The 21908-nt window shown below is 45.6% G+C and overlaps 1 protein-coding gene across 1 annotated transcript in view; it reads left to right on the forward strand.

Annotated features, from left to right (window-relative positions):
• ZFPM2 (zinc finger protein, FOG family member 2) overlaps positions 1-21908 on the forward strand; it is a 540421-nt gene that overhangs the window by 241556 nt on the left and 276957 nt on the right. The window contains exon 4 of the mRNA XM_063924309.1: positions 13533-13657. Within this exon, the coding sequence (XP_063780379.1) occupies positions 13533-13657 (125 nt within the window). The remainder of the gene's footprint in view (positions 1-13532; positions 13658-21908) is intronic.

Consider the following 21908-nt stretch of genomic DNA (forward strand, 5'->3'; position numbering starts at 1 on the left):
ACAACTGTATGTACAGGTTGAGTATCCCTTATCCAAAATTTTAAATCCCACATTTCCGGATCCCCTACTGAGATAATGACATATATATTATATATTATGTGTATATATAGATCTATTATATAGATATATAATATAATATATATGTATATGTGTCATTATCTCAGTAGGAGAACCAATAATGTGTGATTTAGAATTTTGAATAAGGGATACTCAACCTGTATAGTACCAGTCAAAAGTTTGGACACACCTTGTCATTCAATGGTTTTTATTTTTTGTTGAATTATTTTCTAGTTGTAGATTAATACTGAAGACATCAAAACTATGAAAGAACACATATGGAATTATGTCATCCCCCCCCCCCCCCCCCTACCGAACACTTGTGGGCCATTCCAACCCTGCCCTGTAATGACAAGCAGTTGTACAGGAACTTTAAATCACCAACAACAACAAATTGCAAAAAGCCCGGTTTTAGTAAACTGAAACTTTTTGACATCAATTAGGCAGCATATTATATACTCATTATCTAATGGTGGCAGTATTATTTGATTGTTAATGGGGGGGGGGGGGGTATCATATTTTTTTATAATATTGCCAACATTTAAAGTGTCATGAAATAATAAGTGTAGCTCCTATCCTAAATTAAAAACATTATTGTTCCCAATTTGTATTCATAGAAAATATTGTCCTCTTTATACAATTAGAGATTTATTTGACCCTCACAGTAAGTTAATAATATAATTTAGATCCCATAAGGTAATTGGGTGTATTGCGCATTCTAATGTGCTGATTGGTCAGACAGTTCTAGTGGTTTCTTAACTGGTTTTGAAGCCAATGCACATCGTCGGTGGTTTGAGTTTTAGCCTCCAAACTGCATGATCGTAACTACAGCTGTTTAGATGTGCCATGTTGTGCCTGATTCAATACGATATGCCAGTGCAGGAGACCGACACCGGGACTCCAAAGGTTGCAATGCTGACAGAGGTGAGTTGGGGATGTTCTCAGGGCCGTCTTAACAGCAGTGTAGGCCCCTGGGCAAAGCAGTGTACTGGGCCCCCTACCCATCCTCCAGCGGTAGGGGTGGGGGGTGCTATCAGCAGCATCTTTGATGTCCCGTGGGCGGTAGGGGATGTTCTATATTCCGCTCAGCATGTAGGACCTGGAGCAGTAATTTCTGCTAATTACTCCTTTACTGCACAGATGGTGGAAGATGGGGTGGGAGGGAGAACACTAAACTGTAGAAGAGGTATTGGGATGAATGAAGGAGCCCCGGTACATAACTTCCAGGGTGGTAGGGGGTGTGTAATACGCAGGGGAGGGGTGGATAGTGGAGTGGTCTTAATATTCATAATTTTCCAGTGGGAGGTCAGCTTGCTTGACTGCAGATATCTCCAGTTCCTGGATATAGATTTCTTACTTTTGAATGTGATAAAAAAAGACTAGAGAGTCGCACCTTTCAGGAGGTTCTGGGGACTTGGGGATCAGAGTTCAGGACCCAGAGCAATCTACCGGTAAAAATATAAAACTGCAAACCAGATGTGTAGAGCTGGAGCAGGGACCAGCTGCTTGAAGACTTATATCTCCAGTTTTGGGCATAGTAGAGACAAGCTGCCAGTGTCCACTGACAGAGAGGAGTCCCATCTTTTGGAGAATATCCTCAGAAAAACTCTAAGTCAGACAGAACCCAAGATATATGGCTGGGAAGAGCAATTAACAGTCTTGGATTGGGACCACTGCTTCGAAGTCATATATCTCCGGTTCCCCAGGGCCGATTTTCAAAAATCTGGTACCCCCGGAAAGAGGGGACCCTCAGCTATCAGTCTAGGGCCCTTAGACTCCTGGGGCCCTTGGGCAAGAGCCCATTGAGCCCATACGAAAAGACGGCCCTGGATGTTCTCCCCTCTCCCCTACCCCTCCCTTTCCGCAGCCTAACCCTGTGGCGGTACCTAAACCTAACCACCCCCCTACCCACAGCCTAAACCTAACCTTTCCTCCCCTGCAGCCTAACCCTCCCTGTGGGTGCCTAACCCTAAACCCCCCACCCTACAGTCTAACCTTAACCTACCCCCCCCCCCACACCCCCGCGCAGCCTAACCTTAACCTAGCCGGGCGGTGTCTAATCTTAGCCAACACATCACCCCCCTCCCCCCCCCCAACATCCACCTTCCCCCCTCCCCCCGGCCTAAACCTCGGGATCCCGGTGTCTGTATTCCGACAGCCAGGATCCTGACTGCCGGCAAATTAACTACATCCCGTTGTGCCACATGATGCTTCAATGACACCATCAACTGGCACCATATGCAAATGTCCAATTTGCATGTAGTGCCAAAAGGAAGAATATCTATTCTCCTAGTCAGCTCTCTCCGTAAAATACACAGCGGATGTTTTAGCCTGCTCTGGAAACACTCCCAAAATTGTTTGTTCGCTTTTTTTTTATTAATAGTTCTAAAAGAAGATTCAGTATCCTCCAATGTTACAGCTCAGAGTCACTTTATCGAAGCAGCTTGTTTATTTCGCCATATTTCAATGCCTTAAATTTACTTTGGTATTTGTGTATCTGTTGACTATCTGCTCTAAAGTTTGTAGTTCTTAATCCATTTAAAGAGAGGCCGCTTGTAAATCCACAGGTATAGATAAGGAGTCACTGTTTGACGGAGTCTGAACCCTTTTCAAATGAAAAATGTCACTGACAGCAGGGAAAACTGAATTATATTTTATAAAGGTTTTTAAAGATTTTGACGATCCTGGTACTATCAGATAAATGTGTCATGTCCACAGACCTCGCCGCTGTTTTTTTATGCGTAAACGCATCAGTTGGAATCTTATAGTTGCTGGGATGAAAAGAAGGTTTTTTTCTACCAGAGAAGCTGGTTAGTTGAATATAGCGGGAAGGAGAAAATAAGATTACTTTTCAGACTTTAATCTATTTATTATTTACTGTTTCCATGTATTTTGCTTAGTCGCAGTAGTCAACAATCATATGAAATGTATTCAGGATAAGTTAGTTTTGTTAACGGACCGAGATAGCGGAATTCCCAAACCGTCTTTTATCAGAAAGCTTTGCATCATCTCCCTCTTCTATATCCTATAGGAAATAGATCTAAGAATGGCAGATTTTTATAGAAAGAAAGGTACAATGTATGATTTTTAAAAATATATTTTATTAACTTTTTATTTTAATATTTGTAAATCATTTTTTATTTGCTTGCTTCAAATTGTTGCTAATGAAAATAACGATGACTGATGCCTTTAACAAGGTAAAATGTACCCGAAGGTATTCGGGCGCTGTGAGACGGGATGGTTCGCTAAGCAGCAGCCAATATTACAGGGGAGTCACTCCCAAGAAGACAATACAAAAAAGAAGAATGGAGGCTTGAAAAAGCTGCAGGGTTTATGCAGCGAAACGCGTCAGGTATTCACCCGTTGGAACAGGACATCTCTGAATTGGACCCGCACCAGCCCATTCTGCTGACCAGTAATCCGAAAGAGCCCGAGGGAAGCACCAGCCTATTTCCGCATTGCATGAGGTACTCTACATCTAAGAGACATTGCACTATCCTCTAGCGGTATATGGAAGTCTTCTATGGACTCTCTTCAGCAATACTAAAAGGTACCCTCCATATCGGATTATAACTGGACACCATATTGATGGGCAAAATATGGAACGGATTCTAGAGAACAATTCCCACTAATCCTGTACCAGCATTTTGGGTAAACTCCAACCTTTGCATAATACTGGCAAATCAATTTTTTCTGCATATATTTGGCATATCATCTTGCACAGAATTCCTGCTTTTAAAGAATTCATGTTTTATAATAATTTTTTTTATTTACCTATTGAGTGTTTATACTGTTCTTTCCTCTACATAGCGCAGCCTCCATTCTTCTTTTTTGTGATGCCTTTAACAAGCTGCCCAATCGTCCAGATTTTGACAGGAGAGTCTATGTGCCCTGAGCTGGAAAGGGGCGGAGTTTCACTTTCTGGAGGTGTGCTTTGCATAGAATGGGGCGTGACCTGAGTGGACAAAGAGCTTGGTGTAAAATATTCTGATATTTATACCCCTTTTCCACTAGCTAAATTTACCCGTGTTTTTGCACGGGGGCCCGCATCGACACGGGTTTTTAGTAAGTGGAAACGGCTCAACACGGGTTGAGTGACCCGGGAATCCTACCCGGATAGCTACTTGGGTAGAACACGGTAATGACCCGGGTAAGTGTGCAGTGGAAACGGTCATTACCCGTGTTTTCAGACCCGAGTAACGCTCTGAGACGCTGATTGGTGCTTCTGGGGCACAGGAAGATGATGTCATCCCTGGGAGACACGCTGGGCACATGCAGGCACCGTAGCAGCTTGCAAACAAACGCGGATACAAGTCGCTGTACACAGCTATTGCAGCAGCTTGCAAACAACACTACGCTGGGCACATGCAAGCATTGAGGCAGCTTGCAAACAAAACACTCTGAAGTCACGCTGGGCACATACAGATATTTTTATTACAGCAGCTTCCAAACAAACAGACACTTTTGTTCCTTTTCGTGACATCATCTTGATGAGACAGTAAAAAGTCCATTTGTAATGACATCAATAGGCTTTTACAGAGCTTACCCGGGTTAAGTGGAAACAGATCCGACCTGGTAATAACCCGTGTCGAAGTGCAGTGGAACGGCGGGGCCGACACAGGTTTTACCCGGGTTAAACAACCCGGATCGGACACAGTACTCAGGTGGAAAAGGGGTATTATATAGTGAATGTTGGGAACTATACTTTAATAACATAGGAGATCTGTCCTGTCCAGGCATTATTCTGTGCAAACAACAGTAAAGCCTCACTACCTCGCATATGGTAATTCTGGAGTATAAAACTAAGTCACAAATTACTTCTCAGCTGTTTGTCAACTAAAGAACTGTTGAAGCTGTAGTACGGTCCTTACACCAGACATGTGATCCTGTAACCCAGATAGGGTGCTGGCAGGGCTGCCATCAGAAATTGTGGGGCCTGGGACTGAGGAAATAGGCAGGACCCCTCCTAGGGGTGGAGCTGTGGACAATGTGGGGGGACAGTAGGGGCGGGGCATTAATTGGTGCATACAGTAGTTTTTAGTTGTTTTTTTTTTGATTGCCAAAGTATGGACTGTGGGGGTGGGTGTTATTATAACATGTCAGGCTGTCTGGGCCCGGTACTGCAAACCCAGCAGTCCCCCCCCCCCCCCTACCCCCCGATGACTGCCCTGGGTGCTGGTAACAATAAACCCATGACCCCAATGCTTTGAGGCAACAATGCAAATCACTGTGCCACCTTGCAGCCCTGATAATATGAAAATGTCAATAACAGATACAACTGTCCAACATATTATATCCATCACAGATATCTTCTATTTCTACTACATGTACTATGATAGCTAACATGTACATTACATGGTCTACAAAGCAGCTCTGTCCACATGATATACAGTCATGTGCCATCTTATACTGCTTCTATTTTTTGTCACTGTATAGACTGCGCAATAACGGTGATCTAGCTATATTTAAAGCGGCAATAATTTAAAAGGCAAAACCAGCTTGGTGCCATGGGCAGCACGGATGGTGTAATGATGAGCATTACTGCCTCACAGCACTGAGGTCATGGGTTCAATTCCCATCATGGCCATAACTGTGTGGAGTTTGTATATTCTCCCCGTACTTGCGTGGGTTTCCTCCGGATACTCCGGATTCCTCCCACAATCCAAAAATATACTGGTAGATTAATTGTATCCCAGCAAAATGAACCCTAGCATGAATGTGTACATGTGGTAGGGAATATAGATTGTAAGATCCACTGGGGCAGGGAATGATGTGAATGGCCAAATATTCTCTGTAAGGCGCTGCGGAATATGTGTGTGCTATATAAATAACTGGCAATAAATAAGTAATAATTAATACTGTATACTGCAGATCTGACATCCTAACACTAGGGGCACTCTTCATAGGAGACTACGGTTGATATTTCATTTTAGCTAAGAATAGATAGCAAAATTAAAGTTTCAAATTATATCTGACTTTCATGAATAAATATAAATATATAATTGACTGTATAGAACAAATACTGATATAAAGTAACAATAATAGTTGTACCTCCCAATCTAGCCATTTTACCGGCTGATGATGGGACTGTTGCATTAAAGAAGGGACTGCTGCATTAAAGAAAGGACTGTTGGTGGGTGGGCGGATATGACTTCTTATCAATAGTTACTGTATATTTTCCCTTTACCAAATGTGTTTTGGCAAGGAACATTTTGCCTCTAGTTCTGATGTGGTTTTTCTAGATCGCTCTCTCTATACAGTATGTGTATATAAAATATATCCTTTTTCCTCACATATCTTATCTGACTCTTGTACTGTAACATTACATTTTATGACTGGAAAATTTAGTTCAGCAGCTTCTCTTTCTTCAACTTCCACCAGAATGACACGGTGACCTTGTATGATCACGCGGTGACCTTGTGAGATGAAGATCAGAGAGCTCTCTGCATTAGTTCTGTGTATTTGACTTCAAAATGCTGAGACAGTGCAGAGATTTAAATCTCAGCTCCGCAGGATTTGGAAGTTGCACTTTAGAAATAAACCGTCTGCCTTTTATAGAGTCAGCGGCGGCAATCTGTGTCCAAACTGATAGGCGTGCAGCAGCTCTAGTATGCTGCGCTTGTATTACAGGCATATACCGTACCCAGGGCCAATCACAGGATATCTAGGGGGGGGGGGGGGGGATTGCAAATCTTTCATTTTGTAATAATAATAATAATAATAATAAAAAACAAACAAAAAATAAGAATGTTATAGACAAGCTGTTTTACTGTAAATAATGAGTATATTTGCATCACGAAGTATTGCTTATTCATTTATATTATCTGATAAGATTGAAAATAACAGTCCGGTCGTTAATAATTGATAATTAGTGGCCAGCTATTGAGCGAGTATTGTGCCTGCAGAAGCAGCTGTCACATTGTGCCGGAATGTGTTCGCCATCTTGGCGGTTGGGATGCAGGTGGTCATGTGACTGATGCCGGAATCCCGATACCACTCATAAGACCGGCTCTGGAACGCCAACAGCCGACATCCCAAAGGTAAGTACTGGGACAGGGTTTGGGCCCGGGGGGGAGGACGGTTAGGGCTAGGCACTAGGGGGGGTCAGCGGTAAACACTGGGGGGATGGTTAGCCATAGCCTACACCCCCCATGGTTAACCATAGCCACCCCCTACCCCGAGGGTTAGCCGTTGACGCCACCAGGGTTAGGGTTAGGGTAGGGAAGGTTTAAAATGCTTGTCCTGACTGTTGTTGGGCTCTTCAGTGTCGGGATGCCGCTGTCGGTTATGTGACTGCCGGCATACCAACCGTCGGTATTACATGCCGAACCCATTGTGCTGTTGCTCTTGAGCAGAAGGGAAATCTTGTGAATGATGTTTGCCACATGGCCCCCCACCGTCAACATTTACATGATTGGCAAGTGAGAGATGTTGCTATGTGAAAGTGGGAACAAAGTCAGGATTGCTATCATTGATGGCACCATTGGTGGTTAACCTTGAAGGTATAAAACCTTCCACAGAGGAACCATCGATGGTTTCACTCACAAATGGTCATCCATGCTTTATTACTCACTGGGCTGTGTGCCAATCAGAGCCTGGGGGTTGGAGACAATGGGTGCATCGGGGGGTGGAGCTAGGATCCATATCCTGTCACTAAGTATGAAAAAATTAAAATTGAGGGACTTTATGCCATCGATGGTAGGGAACTATTGGATCTCTGCCATCAATGGCAAAACCACATACAGTAACATTGGTGGTTTGAAACCATTGATGGTCGATGGCCAACCCTAGAACGAATCAGAGGTGACTTGTTAGAGCATGAAACAGGTGTAGCACTGATACAGCTGATGAAATCTGTAGCTAGAGGGGGGAATGGGTCAAGCATGGGGGTGATGAGGTCGGGAGATGAGTATGCATTTAAAGGCTGCACAAGTTAAGGCATATTCAGTTACAATGCATAAGACATCCCCAGCTGTACGGGTATGGGACTCAGGGTCGACAGTGTCTAGTTGACACCTATTGGTTGACAGTGGCTAGGTCGACTCTAGAAATAGGTCGACACGGCCATTAGGTTGACATGAAAAAAGGTTGACATGAGTTTTTCATGTTTTTTTGGTGTCGTTTTCTTCGTAAAGTGACCGGTAACCCCAATTAGTGCACCATGTCCCCTTGCATGGCTCGCTTCGCTCATCATACTGCGTTCAGCACAGGTTACCATTCCCAATCGTAGTCCACGTGGATCGTAAAGTATGGGAAAAAAAAAAAGTGAAAAACTCATGTTGACCTTTTTGCATGTCGATCTTGTTCATGGCGACCTATTTCTAGTGTCAACCTAGTCACTGTCGACCATTAGGTGTCGACCTAAGTGGTGTCGACCCAGAGTCCGGATACCAGCTGTACATATGTCTCTAGTTGAATATACTGTACTCTGTATAATATGTGCATTTGATACAGCATACCTCCCAACTTTTGCGGTGCCGGAATAGGGACTATCGTGCAGGCTTCACCGCACACCGACCCGAAAAGGGGGCATGGCCTCGATAGTGATGGCGTGGCCTCGCTCGGGTGGGCGTGGCCTCGCCAAACGTGTAATTTTATCTCAGTAGTGTAATCTGTATAGTAAAATGTATAAACAGTTTATTTATATAATAATTTCTGAAGGTCTGTCCTGTATCCGGAATATGCCTCAGTGGCTCCCACTGTGAGGGAGGGGGGACAGACCTAGAAGAGGGGAAACTGGCTACTGGGAATGGTGTAAATGTGGGAGCCAAGGGGGTGGGGGGCAGGACAGAGTGAGCATTGCGGGGGCGCGCGCGGGGGGGGGGGTGGGGAGGGGGCACCTGTCAATGTGAACTGTGCACAAGATGCACCTGTTTGGAGGCAGATGACTGCATACACTCTAACCCTGGTGCACGTTGTAAGCTGATGGTGATTACAGCGTCTGAATCCCCAAGCAGGTAGACAAACTTAGTTATGCAAGTATAGTGTATCTGCTGTGACAATGGGGGTAATACAGAGTTGATCGTAGCAGCAAATTTGTTAGCAGTTGGGCAAAACCATGTGCACTGCAGGGGGGGCAGATGTAACATGTGCAGAGAGAGTTAGATTTGGGCGGGTTATATTGTTTCTGTGCAGGGTAAATACTGGCTGCTTTATTTTTACACTGCAATTTAGATTTCAGTTTGAACACACCACACCCAAATCTAACTCTCTCTGCACATGCCCAGTGCGCACACACAGGAGCCATACTGTGCGTGCGCACACAGTGAGATGGGATCGCATCTCACTAATGCAGACATGCAGGCAGATGCTTTGCAGTGTGGTCCGGGGCTGTGACGCGGCATTGCAGGGGCCATCAACACGCCATTTCGGGGGCGTGACATGACATCACACGCTGCCGCTCTGACTGACAACATGGGGGCAATGGCACTGATGATCCCAGTGTATATATCTATATATCTCTGATGATTTATTCCCCCCCCCTCCCCCCCCCCCCCCCCCCAAGAATGTAACAGCTACATAATGGGGGTAAGGTGCAGGGAGATTTGTAGACTCCTCAGGGAGTCAGGGAGTCTCCCTGACAATCAGGGAGAGTTGGTAACTATTGCACAGGGAGGGAGGTGTATTTGCTACCTATGCAGAATTGGTCATATCTTTGTACAGTCAGCAAAATTTGATTTTTTTCCCCCTCTGGCCCATTTTTTATGTTTGCACGTAGACGCAAATTGCATCCAACTCTGAGTGAGGTCCTATGTGTGCAACATTTTGAGCAGCCTTACAGACACAATTATCAGGTTATATTAAGAGAACCAGCAGCAGGATTTCGGAACACTCACAGATCTCGGGCACTGAGAGTAATCATGTTGCTGAACGAGCTATGTCTGTCTGTTCGAGACAATTTCATAAACACAAACTCCAACATGGAGACAGACACTTCCAAAAACAGTTATTCTTTGCATGGAGTCACTGGTAAAGAATGACGTGGACAGATAATCAGTGCGATAACTAACGAGCAACGCCATGAAGTATAAACGTACCCCTTCCAAACTATAAACTGCAGATAATCACACATGGAAGTTTGGACATTTAGGCGATCAAATCTCATTTGCTTACATGTATCCAAAGCACTAGCAGACGGGAACAGAGATTACATTAGTTTTGAATGAGGTCAGCCTTTATGTTATCATCACGTCTCTTGTCTTTTATTATGTGATTGAATGCGCTGCGTTTCCAATTGTTCCACGTCTACGAACAAAGAGGAGATCTTAACCCCGCAGAATACCACTTCCTTACCACTGAAATTACTCTCATTTCATTATGGAACTTTTCTTAAAGAGTCACTTATGCCACTTATAATATTCCACTTTATTAAAAGAGACGTGCAAACATAGGAACATGTCTCACCCACTTGTACATACAGATAATTGCATTTGGTCATTAATGACCATACAGTCAGTGAAATATACGAATACACCCTAAGGCAGTGGTTCCCAAACTTTCTTGAATCACGTCGCCCTGGAGTATCAGAATTTTTTTCACAGCACCCCTAGGATAAAAGTTTTTAATTGATACATTTGTAAAAAAGATTAAATGAAGTAAACTGCGCCTACCTGTCATCCTTAAGGTGTGCACACAGGGTGAGATTTCTACTTTCGATTTTTACTATATTGTCAAAATCGCAGGGAAAGTTAGTGCAAATCGCAAGGTGTTAACCACCTTGCGATACTGATTGGATCTCGATGTGTGCTCCCGCCGGGTCAGTATCGTAAGGCTAGATAGACTTTGCAGGAAAGTCAATATTGACTATATAGTGTACTATCTAGTACAAAGTATAGTCAAAATTGGCACTTAGTCAAAATCGTACATAGTCAAAATCGAAAGTACAGATAGCCAAAATCGGTGTTTCGGGGCTCTGGGGGAGTTCAAGGGAAATGGCACAGTCGAAATCGGGCATAGCAAGGATCTCACCGTGTGTATGCACCTTTAGTGTCAGTTGTGTGGTGGTGCACAGTTGTGCTTCTGTTTGTCCACATGTTTTATTAGCAGCCACTAGCACTGGTTTTGCCTATCACTGTGACCTTAATTTATTGATTTGGTCCTGGACCACCAACCCAAGTCACCCCTGAAGAGCCTCACGGCACCCCATGGTGCATAGACTCACAGTTTGGGAACCACTGCCCTAAGTAATATATCCTCTAGTAATCTACAAGTATCAGTAATGTCTTAATTATCCACTGACTGTAAGGGATGCAGTCAGAATGTCTACGTTACATACTTAGCGCTAGGCTGCAGCTAGGCTTAGGTTTAGGGTTGTCACAGCATGTCAACATGCCGACTGTCAACATGCCATATGTCATTGTAACTTTCTCAATGTTGACATTCAGACTGTTTTCAACTGGAAATATTAAGGAGTAGACTTGTGTGTTACACTGCAACTTTATATAATTGTATGTAAGGAGCCCCCACCCCCCTCCCCCTGTCTGTTACTCACTCTCTCTCTCAACCTGTCTCGCTCATACCCTCTTCTCTCTTTCTTTCTCCCTCTCTTTCTTCGCACCCTCTGTCTCTTTCATCTCTCTCTTGCTCTCTGTCATTCTCCGCTCTCTCTCTTTCTTCGTGTTCTCTCTCTTTTCTTTCTGTATCTCCTCTCTTTCTCTCTCTCTCTCTCTCTCTCTCTCTCTATCTCTCTCTCTTTCACTCCCTTTCTTTCTTGCTCTCTCTTTCTTAAGCTGTTAAGGCTTGAGTCTAGTATAGGCTTAATACATTTGGTACAATTAAGTTACTGTAAGTTCTGCAGTATATATGTGGGCATCACTAGGTCTTCGGTATAGGTTATACTGTATGACAATTTTCATTTAACGAATCTGTGAGGAATGTTTGTCCACTATACTGTGAGGACATTGCTCCAATCAAAACTTATACTGGTAACATATCCTAAGGCAGGGGTGGGGAACCTCTGGCCCGCAGGCCGTATAAGGCCCGCAAAGTCGTTTGCTCCGGCCCACCCGCTTCTGTCAGTGAGACACACCGCCGCTCAGTCCAGCTGTCAGGACAGGGAGGAGAGCACGGCTATGTCGGGTGGTGGCGGCGTGTAGGACTTCAAACCAGCCGCCAGTTCGTGAGCCAATCAGAGCTCGCGGACCGCCAGCCAATCAGGAGCCGCGGCTGCCGGCCTGCGAGTTCTGATTGGCTATCAGCGGCTGGTCATACACGCCGCCGCCGCCACCTGACATAGCCGCGCTCTCCTCCCTGTCAGCAAGCAGCAGCAGCGGTAAGCTGCACGGGGGGAGGAACATCTGTATACCTGGCACTGTGGGGGCATCTGTATACCTGTCACTGTGGGGACATCTCTATACCTGGCACTGTTGGGGCATCTGTATACCTGGCACTGTGGGGACATCTGTATACCTGGCACTGTGGGGGCATCTGTATACCTGGCACTGTGGGGGGCATTTGTATACCTGGCATGGTGAGGGGCATATGTATACCTGGCACGGTGAGGTACATATGTATACCTGGCACGGTATGGGGCATATGTATACCTGGCACGGTGAGGGGCATATGTATACCTGGCACAGTGAGGGGCATTTGTATACCTGGCACTGTGAGGGACATTTGTATACCTGGCACTGTGAGGGGCATTTGTATACTTGGCACTATGGGGGCATTTGTATACCTTGCACTGTGGGGGCAATTGTGGATCTGGCACTGCACTATTGGGGGCATATGTGTATCACGTCCCATTTTAACTGGCCACACCCATTTTTTTGGCGCGCGCGCGCACACACAGTACCTCTAAGGGACAGACCTACTGGGGGGCAGGGTAATTTTTTAAATTGAGAATTTTTGTATGGCCCCCGAAGGATTTTTATACATATCCAAATGGCCCTCGGTAGAAAAAAGGTTCCCCACCCCTGTCCTAAGGGATAGATAATATGTACCTGAGTCAAAAGAGCCCAAGTTACAGATGAAGTAGGTTTTGTTGCCGCATATCACTTCATTGGCTCACCTGTTAGATAGGTCTGTGTTATCCTTTGAAGTGAAAGAGTATTTTCTGTGACGCGTGGTGACATTCTCACAATAACACATCACAAATGTCTGCTCCATCTGAATCAAGAATCAGTAAACGTTACTAACTGTGGGGACACATAAGAGATAGAAGATTCTGATCTTAAAGTTCTAGCACATTTTCAATGTCTGAGAATTTCTGACTTCTAGTGATATACAGTTTATATATAGACATAATATTATAAGAATCAGAGTTAACTTGGTGTAAAAACAAACAAAAAAAAACATTGATTGACTTTAAAAGTTCTAAAATATATAATTTGATTAATTCAATTCCTGTAATGTAGACACAAGTTTTGCCAATTGCTTTGTAAGTTATGTTCCTTGTAAGACAGACAGCCAGGGATGTGACTGTTGTTGAGGAACGAGTGAGTGCTGAGCACGTGTCTCATTTTGTGTCTGCGCAGGAGAGTTGGAAGTGCTACAGAAGGACGGAGAGCGCAGGGTCCAGAGCCGACAACAGCTGCCGATTGGTACGACCTGGGGACCTTTTGCTGGCAAGATGGATTTGCACAATGACAGCAACACCTTGGTACGTGGCTGATTTTTTTCTAATTACCTCAACTATGGCACATTCTCACATACAGTAATGTCACATAATTATTGTCACCTGATACATTTTAAAAAAATTGGAGATAAATTCTTGGAATTTTAATTTTCAACCCAGTTGTGGGCTGTCTTAGGTATCAGATACAAATGTCCTCCTTCCCTTATGCATGTGACGCCTCTGGCTGATGTTACATCATGTGGGGTGACTACTAGGTCATATGCACTGGCGTGCGCAGCACATTTTATTAGGGGGTGCATCGTCGGAGGGGTGTGTCTAGCACCGCCTTTTGGGCGTGTGTCTAGCACCATCTATTGATGGTCAACGCATATAAAATTAGAGATGAGCGGGTTCGGTTTCTCTGAATCCGAACCCGCACGAACTTCATGTTTTTTTTCACGGGTCCGAGCGACTCGGATCTTCCCGCCTTGCTCGGTTAACCAGAGCGCGCCCGAACGTCATCATGACGCTGTCGGATTCTCGCGAGACTCGGATTCTATATAAGGAGCCGCGCGTCGCCGCCATTTTCACACGTGCATTGAGATTGATAGGGAGAGGACGTGGCTGGCGTCCTCTCCATTTAGATTAGAAGAGAGAGAGAGAGAGATTGACCTGATTTACTGGAGCTTAGGAGTACTGTAGAACTGTAGAGAGTGCAGAGTTTACTAGTGACTGACCACAGTGACCACCAGACAGTGCAGTTTTATTTAATATATCCGTTCTCTGCCTGAAAAAAACGATACAGTGACTCAGTCACATACCATATCTGTGTGCACTGCTCAGCCCAGTGTGCTGCATCATCTATGTATATATCTGACTGTGCTCAGCTCACACATCTTATAATTGTGGGGGAGACTGGGGAGCACTGCAGTGCCAGTTATAGGTTATAGCAGGAGCCAGGAGTACATATTATTATTAAAATTAAACAGTGCACACTTTTGCTGCAGGAGTGCCACTGCCAGTGTGACTGACCAGTGACCTGACCACACTGACCACCAGTATAGTTAGTAGTATAGTATACTATATTGTGATTGCCTGAAAAAGTTAAACACTCGTATCTGACTGTGCTCAGCTCACACATCTTATAATTGTGGGGGAGACTGGGGAGCACTGCAGTGCCAGTTATAGGTTATAGCAGGAGCCAGGAGTACATATTATTATTAAAATTAAACAGTGCACACTTTTGCTGCAGGAGTGCCACTGCCAGTGTGACTGACCAGTGACCACCTGACCACACTGACCACCAGTATAGTTAGTAGTATAGTATACTATATTGTGATTGCCTGAAAAAGTTAAACACTCGTCGTGTGACTTCACTTGTGTGGTGTTTTTTTTTGTTATTCTATAAAAAACTCATTCTGCTGACAGACAGTGACCAGCAGGTCCGTCATTATATAATATATACCTGTCCGGCTGCAGTAGTGATATATATATATTTTTTATATCATTATTTATCATCCAGTCGCAGCAGACACAGTACGGTAGTTCACGGCTGTAGCTACCTCTGTGTCGGCACTCGGCAGTCCGTCCATAATTGTATACCACCTACCCGTGGTTTTTTTTTCTTTCTTCTTTATACATACATACTACTACTACATCTCTTTATCAACCAGTCTATATTAGCAGCAGACACAGTACAGTACGGTAGTCCACGGCTGTAGCTACCTCTGTGTCGGCACTGGGCAGTCCGTCCATAATTGTATACCACCTACCCGTGGTTTTTTTTTCTTTCTTCTTTATACATACATACTACTACTACTACATCTCTTTATCAACCAGTCTATATTAGCAGCAGACACAGTACAGTACGGTAGTCCACGGCTGTAGCTACCTCTGTGTCGGCACTGGGCAGTCCGTCCATAATTGTATACCACCTACCCGTGGTTTTTTTTTCTTTCTTCTTTATACATACATACTACTACTACTACATCTCTTTATCAACCAGTCTATATTAGCAGCAGACACAGTACAGTACGGTAGTCCACGGCTGTAGCTACCTCTGTGTCGGCACTGGGCAGTCCGTCCATAATTGTATACCACCTACCCGTGGTTTTTTTTTCTTTCTTCTTTATACATACATACTACTACTACATCTCTTTATCAACCAGTCTATATTAGCAGCAGACACAGTACAGTACGGTAGTCCACGGCTGTAGCTACCTCTGTGTCGGCACTGGGCAGTCCGTCCATAATTGTATACCACCTACCCGTGGTTTTTTTTTCTTTCTTCTTTATACATACATACTACTACTACATCTCTTTATCAACCAGTCTATATTAGCAGCAGACACAGTACAGTACGGTAGTCCACGGCTGTAGCTACCTCTGTGTCGGCACTCGGCAGTCCGTCCATAATTGTATACCACCTACCCGTGGTTTTTTTTTCTTTCTTCTTTATACATACATACTACTACTACATCTCTTTATCAACCAGTCTATATTAGCAGCAGACACAGTACAGTACGGTAGTCCACGGCTGTAGCTACCTCTGTGTCGGAACTCGGCAGTCCATCCATAATTGTATACTAGTATCCATCCATCTCCATTGTTTACCTGAGGTGCCTTTTAGTTGTGCCTATTAAAATATGGAGAACAAAAATGTTGAGGTTCCAAAATTAGGGAAAGATCAAGATCCACTTCCACCTCGTGCTGAAGCTGCTGCCACTAGTCATGGCCGAGACGATGAAATGCCAGCAACGTCGTCTGCCAAGGCCGATGCCCAATGTCATAGTACAGAGCATGTCAAATCCAAAACACCAAATATCATGTTATGCACACCAGTGCCAGCAGGAAAGTACTGGTGTCAGAACTGTTATGCACTCCAGTGTCTGCAGGAATGTACTGGTGTTTGAACTGTTATGCAAAACAGATGGACTCACAGACAAACTGGGGGATATGACATAACGTACACAGAAGGTGATAGGGTAACAAAATACACACAAAGTGAACAGAGAAGCCCAGAGGCTAAGGAACTGGGTATCTCCCTTGTATTAGAACTGCTAAGATGGAAAAAGCAAGATGTTGTGTTTTAATACGTAGAGTACCCGAAATGCTGTTGCTAAGGGCAACAGCAAAACCCTAAAGGGTTACCAACGGGTGTGGCAGTAAACTCCTTGGTCAGAGATGGAATGATAGACACAAGGAGAATCTCCACAATCCAAATTCTCACTTGCAGTGCACAGGTTTTAGCTTACTGCCACTAAACTGACCCCTGACACCTAGCACAGTGAGACAGGATTAGACAGGCAAGTCTTAGAATACAGCCGCAAACTTGCTAAGTTCACAGAGTAGTAACAGAACCCCAGCAAGCTAAACGACTGACTCCAGTCTTACTGCTAGGTCTGGATTGGCAGAGTGTAATACCAAATTCCCAGGCCTATTTGCAGTAAGCAACAAACAAATACAAAGCTACACAGTACTGGCTAACGTTCATGAACTGACTAACCAACAAAGATTCAGCAGCATCTGCTTACCCTGAAAAGAGGCCTTATAAAGCAGGTGCTGTCCACGCCCCACTCAGACCTCACAGACTGTGAGCACAAAAACCAGCACCGGATCCCCTGCCGTGCACAGAGCCTATAACCACTGCACAGCAAAAGACCCGAACCGGAGTATCAGCTGCGCTCAGGTTACTCCACTAGCACTTGTCTCCCGGTTGCCATGACGACGTGGCAGCACAGGGCAGGAGACCCTAACAGTACCCCCCCTCTGACGAGGGGTCAAAGAACCCCTACCACCGGGTTTATCGGGGAACTGCGAGAAGAAAGAGCGTATCAGTCTGGGGGCATGAAGATCACAACTGCGCACCCACGACCGCTCCTCCGGGCCATACCCCTTCCAGTGCACCAAAAATGACAGCCGACCCCGAACCACCTTGGAGTCAAGAATCCTTTCAACAACAAACTCCCTCTGGCCACGTATCAGAAGAGGGGAAGGTCTTCCACTGGTAGAAGGATTACTAATCGCCCGTTTTAAAAGGGAACAATGAAATGTTTTATTGATACCCAAAGAACGGGGCAGATCTAACTGAAATGCCACCGGATTGATAACCCTGGTGATCTTATAAGGGCCGATGAACCGGGGCCCTAACTTATGAGATGGCTGTCTCAACTTCAAATTCTTGGTAGACAACCAGACGAAGTCTCCTAATTTGAAGCTGCAGGGTCTTTTCCGCTTATCAAAAACCCTTTTGGTCACTAATGACACAGACACAAGGGCTTTCTTCACTTTCTGCCAAATACCTCTAAGGACCGAAACCACAGAGGAACCACCAGGCGTGGAGTACACGGGGTCAAAAGAATTGGCCTTAGGATGATGCCCATACACACAAAGGAAGGGAGAGATCCCTGTAGCAGAGTGAGCCGCGTTGTTATAGGCAAACTCCGCCATGGACAGATGAGCAACCCAGTCAGTCTGACACTTGGAGACATAACACCTGAGGAACTGCTCCAAGGACTGGTTCACCCTTTCAGTCTGCCCATTAGACTGCGGATGGTAGCCTGACGACAAGCTGACAGAAATCTGGAGATCGGAACAAAATGCCCTCCAGAATTTGGCCACAAACTGGGATCCGCGGTCAGAGACCACATCAAGTGGCAACCCGTGGAGACGCACAACATGCAGCATAAATAATTCAGACAGGCGTCTGGCTGATGGCAGCCCAACCAGTGGAACGAAGTGCGCCATCTTCGAAAACCTGTCAACGACAACCCAGATGGCTGTCATCCCCGAGGATTTGGGCAAGTCCACCACAAAATCCATTGAAATGTGGGTCCATGGCTTAGATGGGATAGAGAGTGGATGTAATGGGCCAACAGGAACCCCTCTAGGAGTCTTATTTCGGGCACAGATGTCACATGCCCGAACCCACTGATCCACATCCTTAGCCACCGAGGGCCACCACACCGCCCTAGATAGCAACTCCCGAGTTCTGGCAATACCCGGGTGACCTGCCGACTTCTTGGCATGGAATTCCAGGAACACTCGCTGTCTTAACCTAGGAGGCACAAACAAAAGACCTACCGGAAGGTCTGGAGGAGCCTGCTCCTGTGCTCTAAGGACTAATGATAAGAGGTCCTGGGTAATGCCCACTTTAATACATGATGGGGAAACAATGGGCAACGGCTCCTCGGTGGTCTCCTGGATTGGAGCAAAACTCCGCGAGAGCGCATCAGCCTTGATGTTTTTTGACCCAGGGCGATATGTTATCAAAAAATTAAAGCGAGCAAAAAACAAAGCCCATCGTGCCTGCCTGGCATTGAGACGCTTCGCTGACTCTAAATATGCCAGATTCTTATGGTCAGTGAGAATTGAGACCACAAACTTAGCCCCCTCAAGCCAGTGTCTCCACTCCTCGAGTGCATCCTTAATAGCCAACAATTCCCGGTTACCCACGTCATAATTCATCTCGGCAGGCGAAAATTTACGGGAAAAGTAAGCACAGGGATGAAGGCGATTATCAGACACTCCCATCTGAGAAAGCACTGCCCCAATACCCATCTCAGAGGCATCCACCTCCACCACAAAAGGACGCTCTGGATCTGGGTGTCGCAGCACCTTGGCCGAAACAAATGCCCTTTTGAGACGGGCAAAAGCCGCTTTAGCCTCACAAGACCAGTGAGCAACATCCGCCCCTTTCTTAGTGAGTGCCACCAAGGGCGCCACTATAGACGAAAATCCAGCGATAAATCGTCTATAAAAATTTGCAAAGCCCAGGAAACGCTGAAGCGCCTTCAAACTAGTGGGCTGCACCCAATCCAGGACTGCCTGTACCTTGGAACCCTCCATTTGGAAACCTTCTGAGGAGATAATATATCCTAGAAATGCGATTTGCTGAACTTCAAATTCGCACTTCTCCAGCTTTGCCCCAAGCCGGTGGTCTCTGAGTTTCTGGAGGACTAAGCGTACATGCTTCCGATGTTCCTCCAGGGAATGGGAGAAGATTAGGATGTCATCTAAGTATACAACTAAGAATCTATCCAAATATTCCCTGAGCACATCATTCATGAAATCCTGGAAGACTGCCGGGGCATTACAGAGCCCAAAAGGCATCACCAAATATTCATAATGCCCTGAGTGGGTATTAAAGGCAGTCTTCCATTCATCCCCCTCTCTTATTCGGATTAGATTGTACGCACCGCGTAGGTCAATCTTAGAAAAAATGGTGGCAGTACGAAGCTGGTCAAACAAGACCGAAATGAGAGGCAGTGGGTATGAGTTTTTAATCGTGATACGGTTCAATTCCCTGAAGTCGATGCAGGGTCGCAACGAACCGTCCTTTTTACCCACGAAGAAGAACCCCGACCCAACTGGAGACTGTGAAGGTCTGATAAATCCCTTAGCCAAGTTCTCCTGAATGTACTCTGCCATAGCCTGAGTCTCAGGACGTGACAGGGAGTACAACCTGCTCTTGGGAAGCTTAGCATTTGGCAACAAATCAATGGCACAGTCATAGGGGCGATGGGGAGGTAGTACCTCTGCAACTTTTTTGGAGAACACGTCCGCAAAATCTGCATAACACCCTGGCAATCCTGGCAAACTTAGCTGCGAGAGCCTGACTGGAAGGCTCAAGCAACTCCTGAAACAATCAGTACCCCAACTAAGAATCTCCCCAGAGACCCAGTCAAATTGAGGATTGTGGGCCCTTAACCAGGGTAACCCCAACACCAATGGGGCAAAAGTACAGACAGTCACATAAAAGGACAATTTTTCAGAGTGTGTGGCTCCAATAAACAAAGAAATCTGGCTAGTGCAAGAGGTAATTTTACCTTGGGATAATGGTTCCCCGTTTAACCCACAAATCTCAATTTCCGATGCCAAGGGTACTAAGGGAACAGAGTGTTTCAGGGCGAATTGGCGGTCCATAAAAACCCCGTCGGCCCCACTGTCCACAAAGGCCTCAGTCTTGACAGTTTGACCGAGGATCTTCAAGGTCACCGGAATGATAAAAGTCTTCTTGGGAAATTCTGACTTCTGGCCTGACAGGATATTTCCCATCACCCTCAGGCCCTGAAGTTTTCCGGCTTTTCTGGGCATGATACTACCACATGACCTTTATTCCCACAGTACAAACACAACCCCTGCTGTCTCCTCCGCGTCTTCTCACGCGAGGAGAGGCGGGTAGCCCCAATCTGCATAGGCTCCTCAGAAAATTCCTCAGAGTCTGAGGTTCCCTTGGGAAGGAAGGAAATCTCAGTCTCCCTTTCAAGCCTACGCTCTCTCAGCCGTCTATCCACCCGGATGGATAACTGCATGAGCTGATCCAAGCTATCAGGCAAGGGATATTGTACCAGTTGGTCCTTTATCTGGTTAGAAAGACCTCTTCGGTACTGGTGTCTCAGGGCTGGGTCATTCCACTGGGTATCATGGGCCAACCTCCGAAACTCCGTACAGTAAACCTCAACTGGCCTGCGCCCTTGCTTAAGGATCGAAATCTGAGCCTCGGCTGAGGCCGTCTTGTCAGGGTCATCATACAACATGCCCAGTGCCGTAAAAAAAGCATCAACACTTTTAAGCGACGGACAATCAGGCTGCAACCCATATGCCCAGACCTGTGGGTCTCCTTGTAGCAAGGAAATCACTATGCCCACCCGCTGAATCTCCGACCCAGAAGACTGAGGCCTAAGCCGGAAGTATAGCTTGCAGCTCTCCTTGAAACAAAAGAACTGCGAGCGATCTCCAGAAAAACGATCCGGGAGATTTACTTTCGGCTCCTTAACCCCAGCAGGTGCTGCTGCTGCGGGAGCTCCGCCAGCAGCCTGGGAGGTGTGCATTTTAATGGACAAATCATTAAATTGTCGAGTCAGGACCTGCACCTGATCGACCACCTGTTGCAACGTATTTTGAGGGGTATGCTCCATATTCCCACAAAATTTCAACAGGAGTATTAGGCTGCTGAATATGTTATGCACACCAGTGCCAGCAGGAAAGTACTGGTGTCAGAACTGTTATGCACTCCAGTGTCTGCAGGAATGTACTGGTGTTTGAACTGTTATGCAAAACAGATGGACTCACAGACAAACTGGGGGATATGACATAACGTACACAGAAGGTGATAGGGTAACAAAATACACACAAAGTGAACAGAGAAGCCCAGAGGCTAAGGAACTGGGTATCTCCCTTGTATTAGAACTGCTAAGATGGAAAAAGCAAGATGTTGTGTTTTAATACGTAGAGTACCCGAAATGCTGTTGCTAAGGGCAACAGCAAAACCCTAAAGGGTTACCAACGGGTGTGG

The sequence above is a fragment of the Pseudophryne corroboree genome, chromosome 5 (genome assembly GCF_028390025.1).
Source record: "Pseudophryne corroboree isolate aPseCor3 chromosome 5, aPseCor3.hap2, whole genome shotgun sequence".
Lineage (NCBI taxonomy): Eukaryota > Metazoa > Chordata > Amphibia > Anura > Myobatrachidae > Pseudophryne > Pseudophryne corroboree.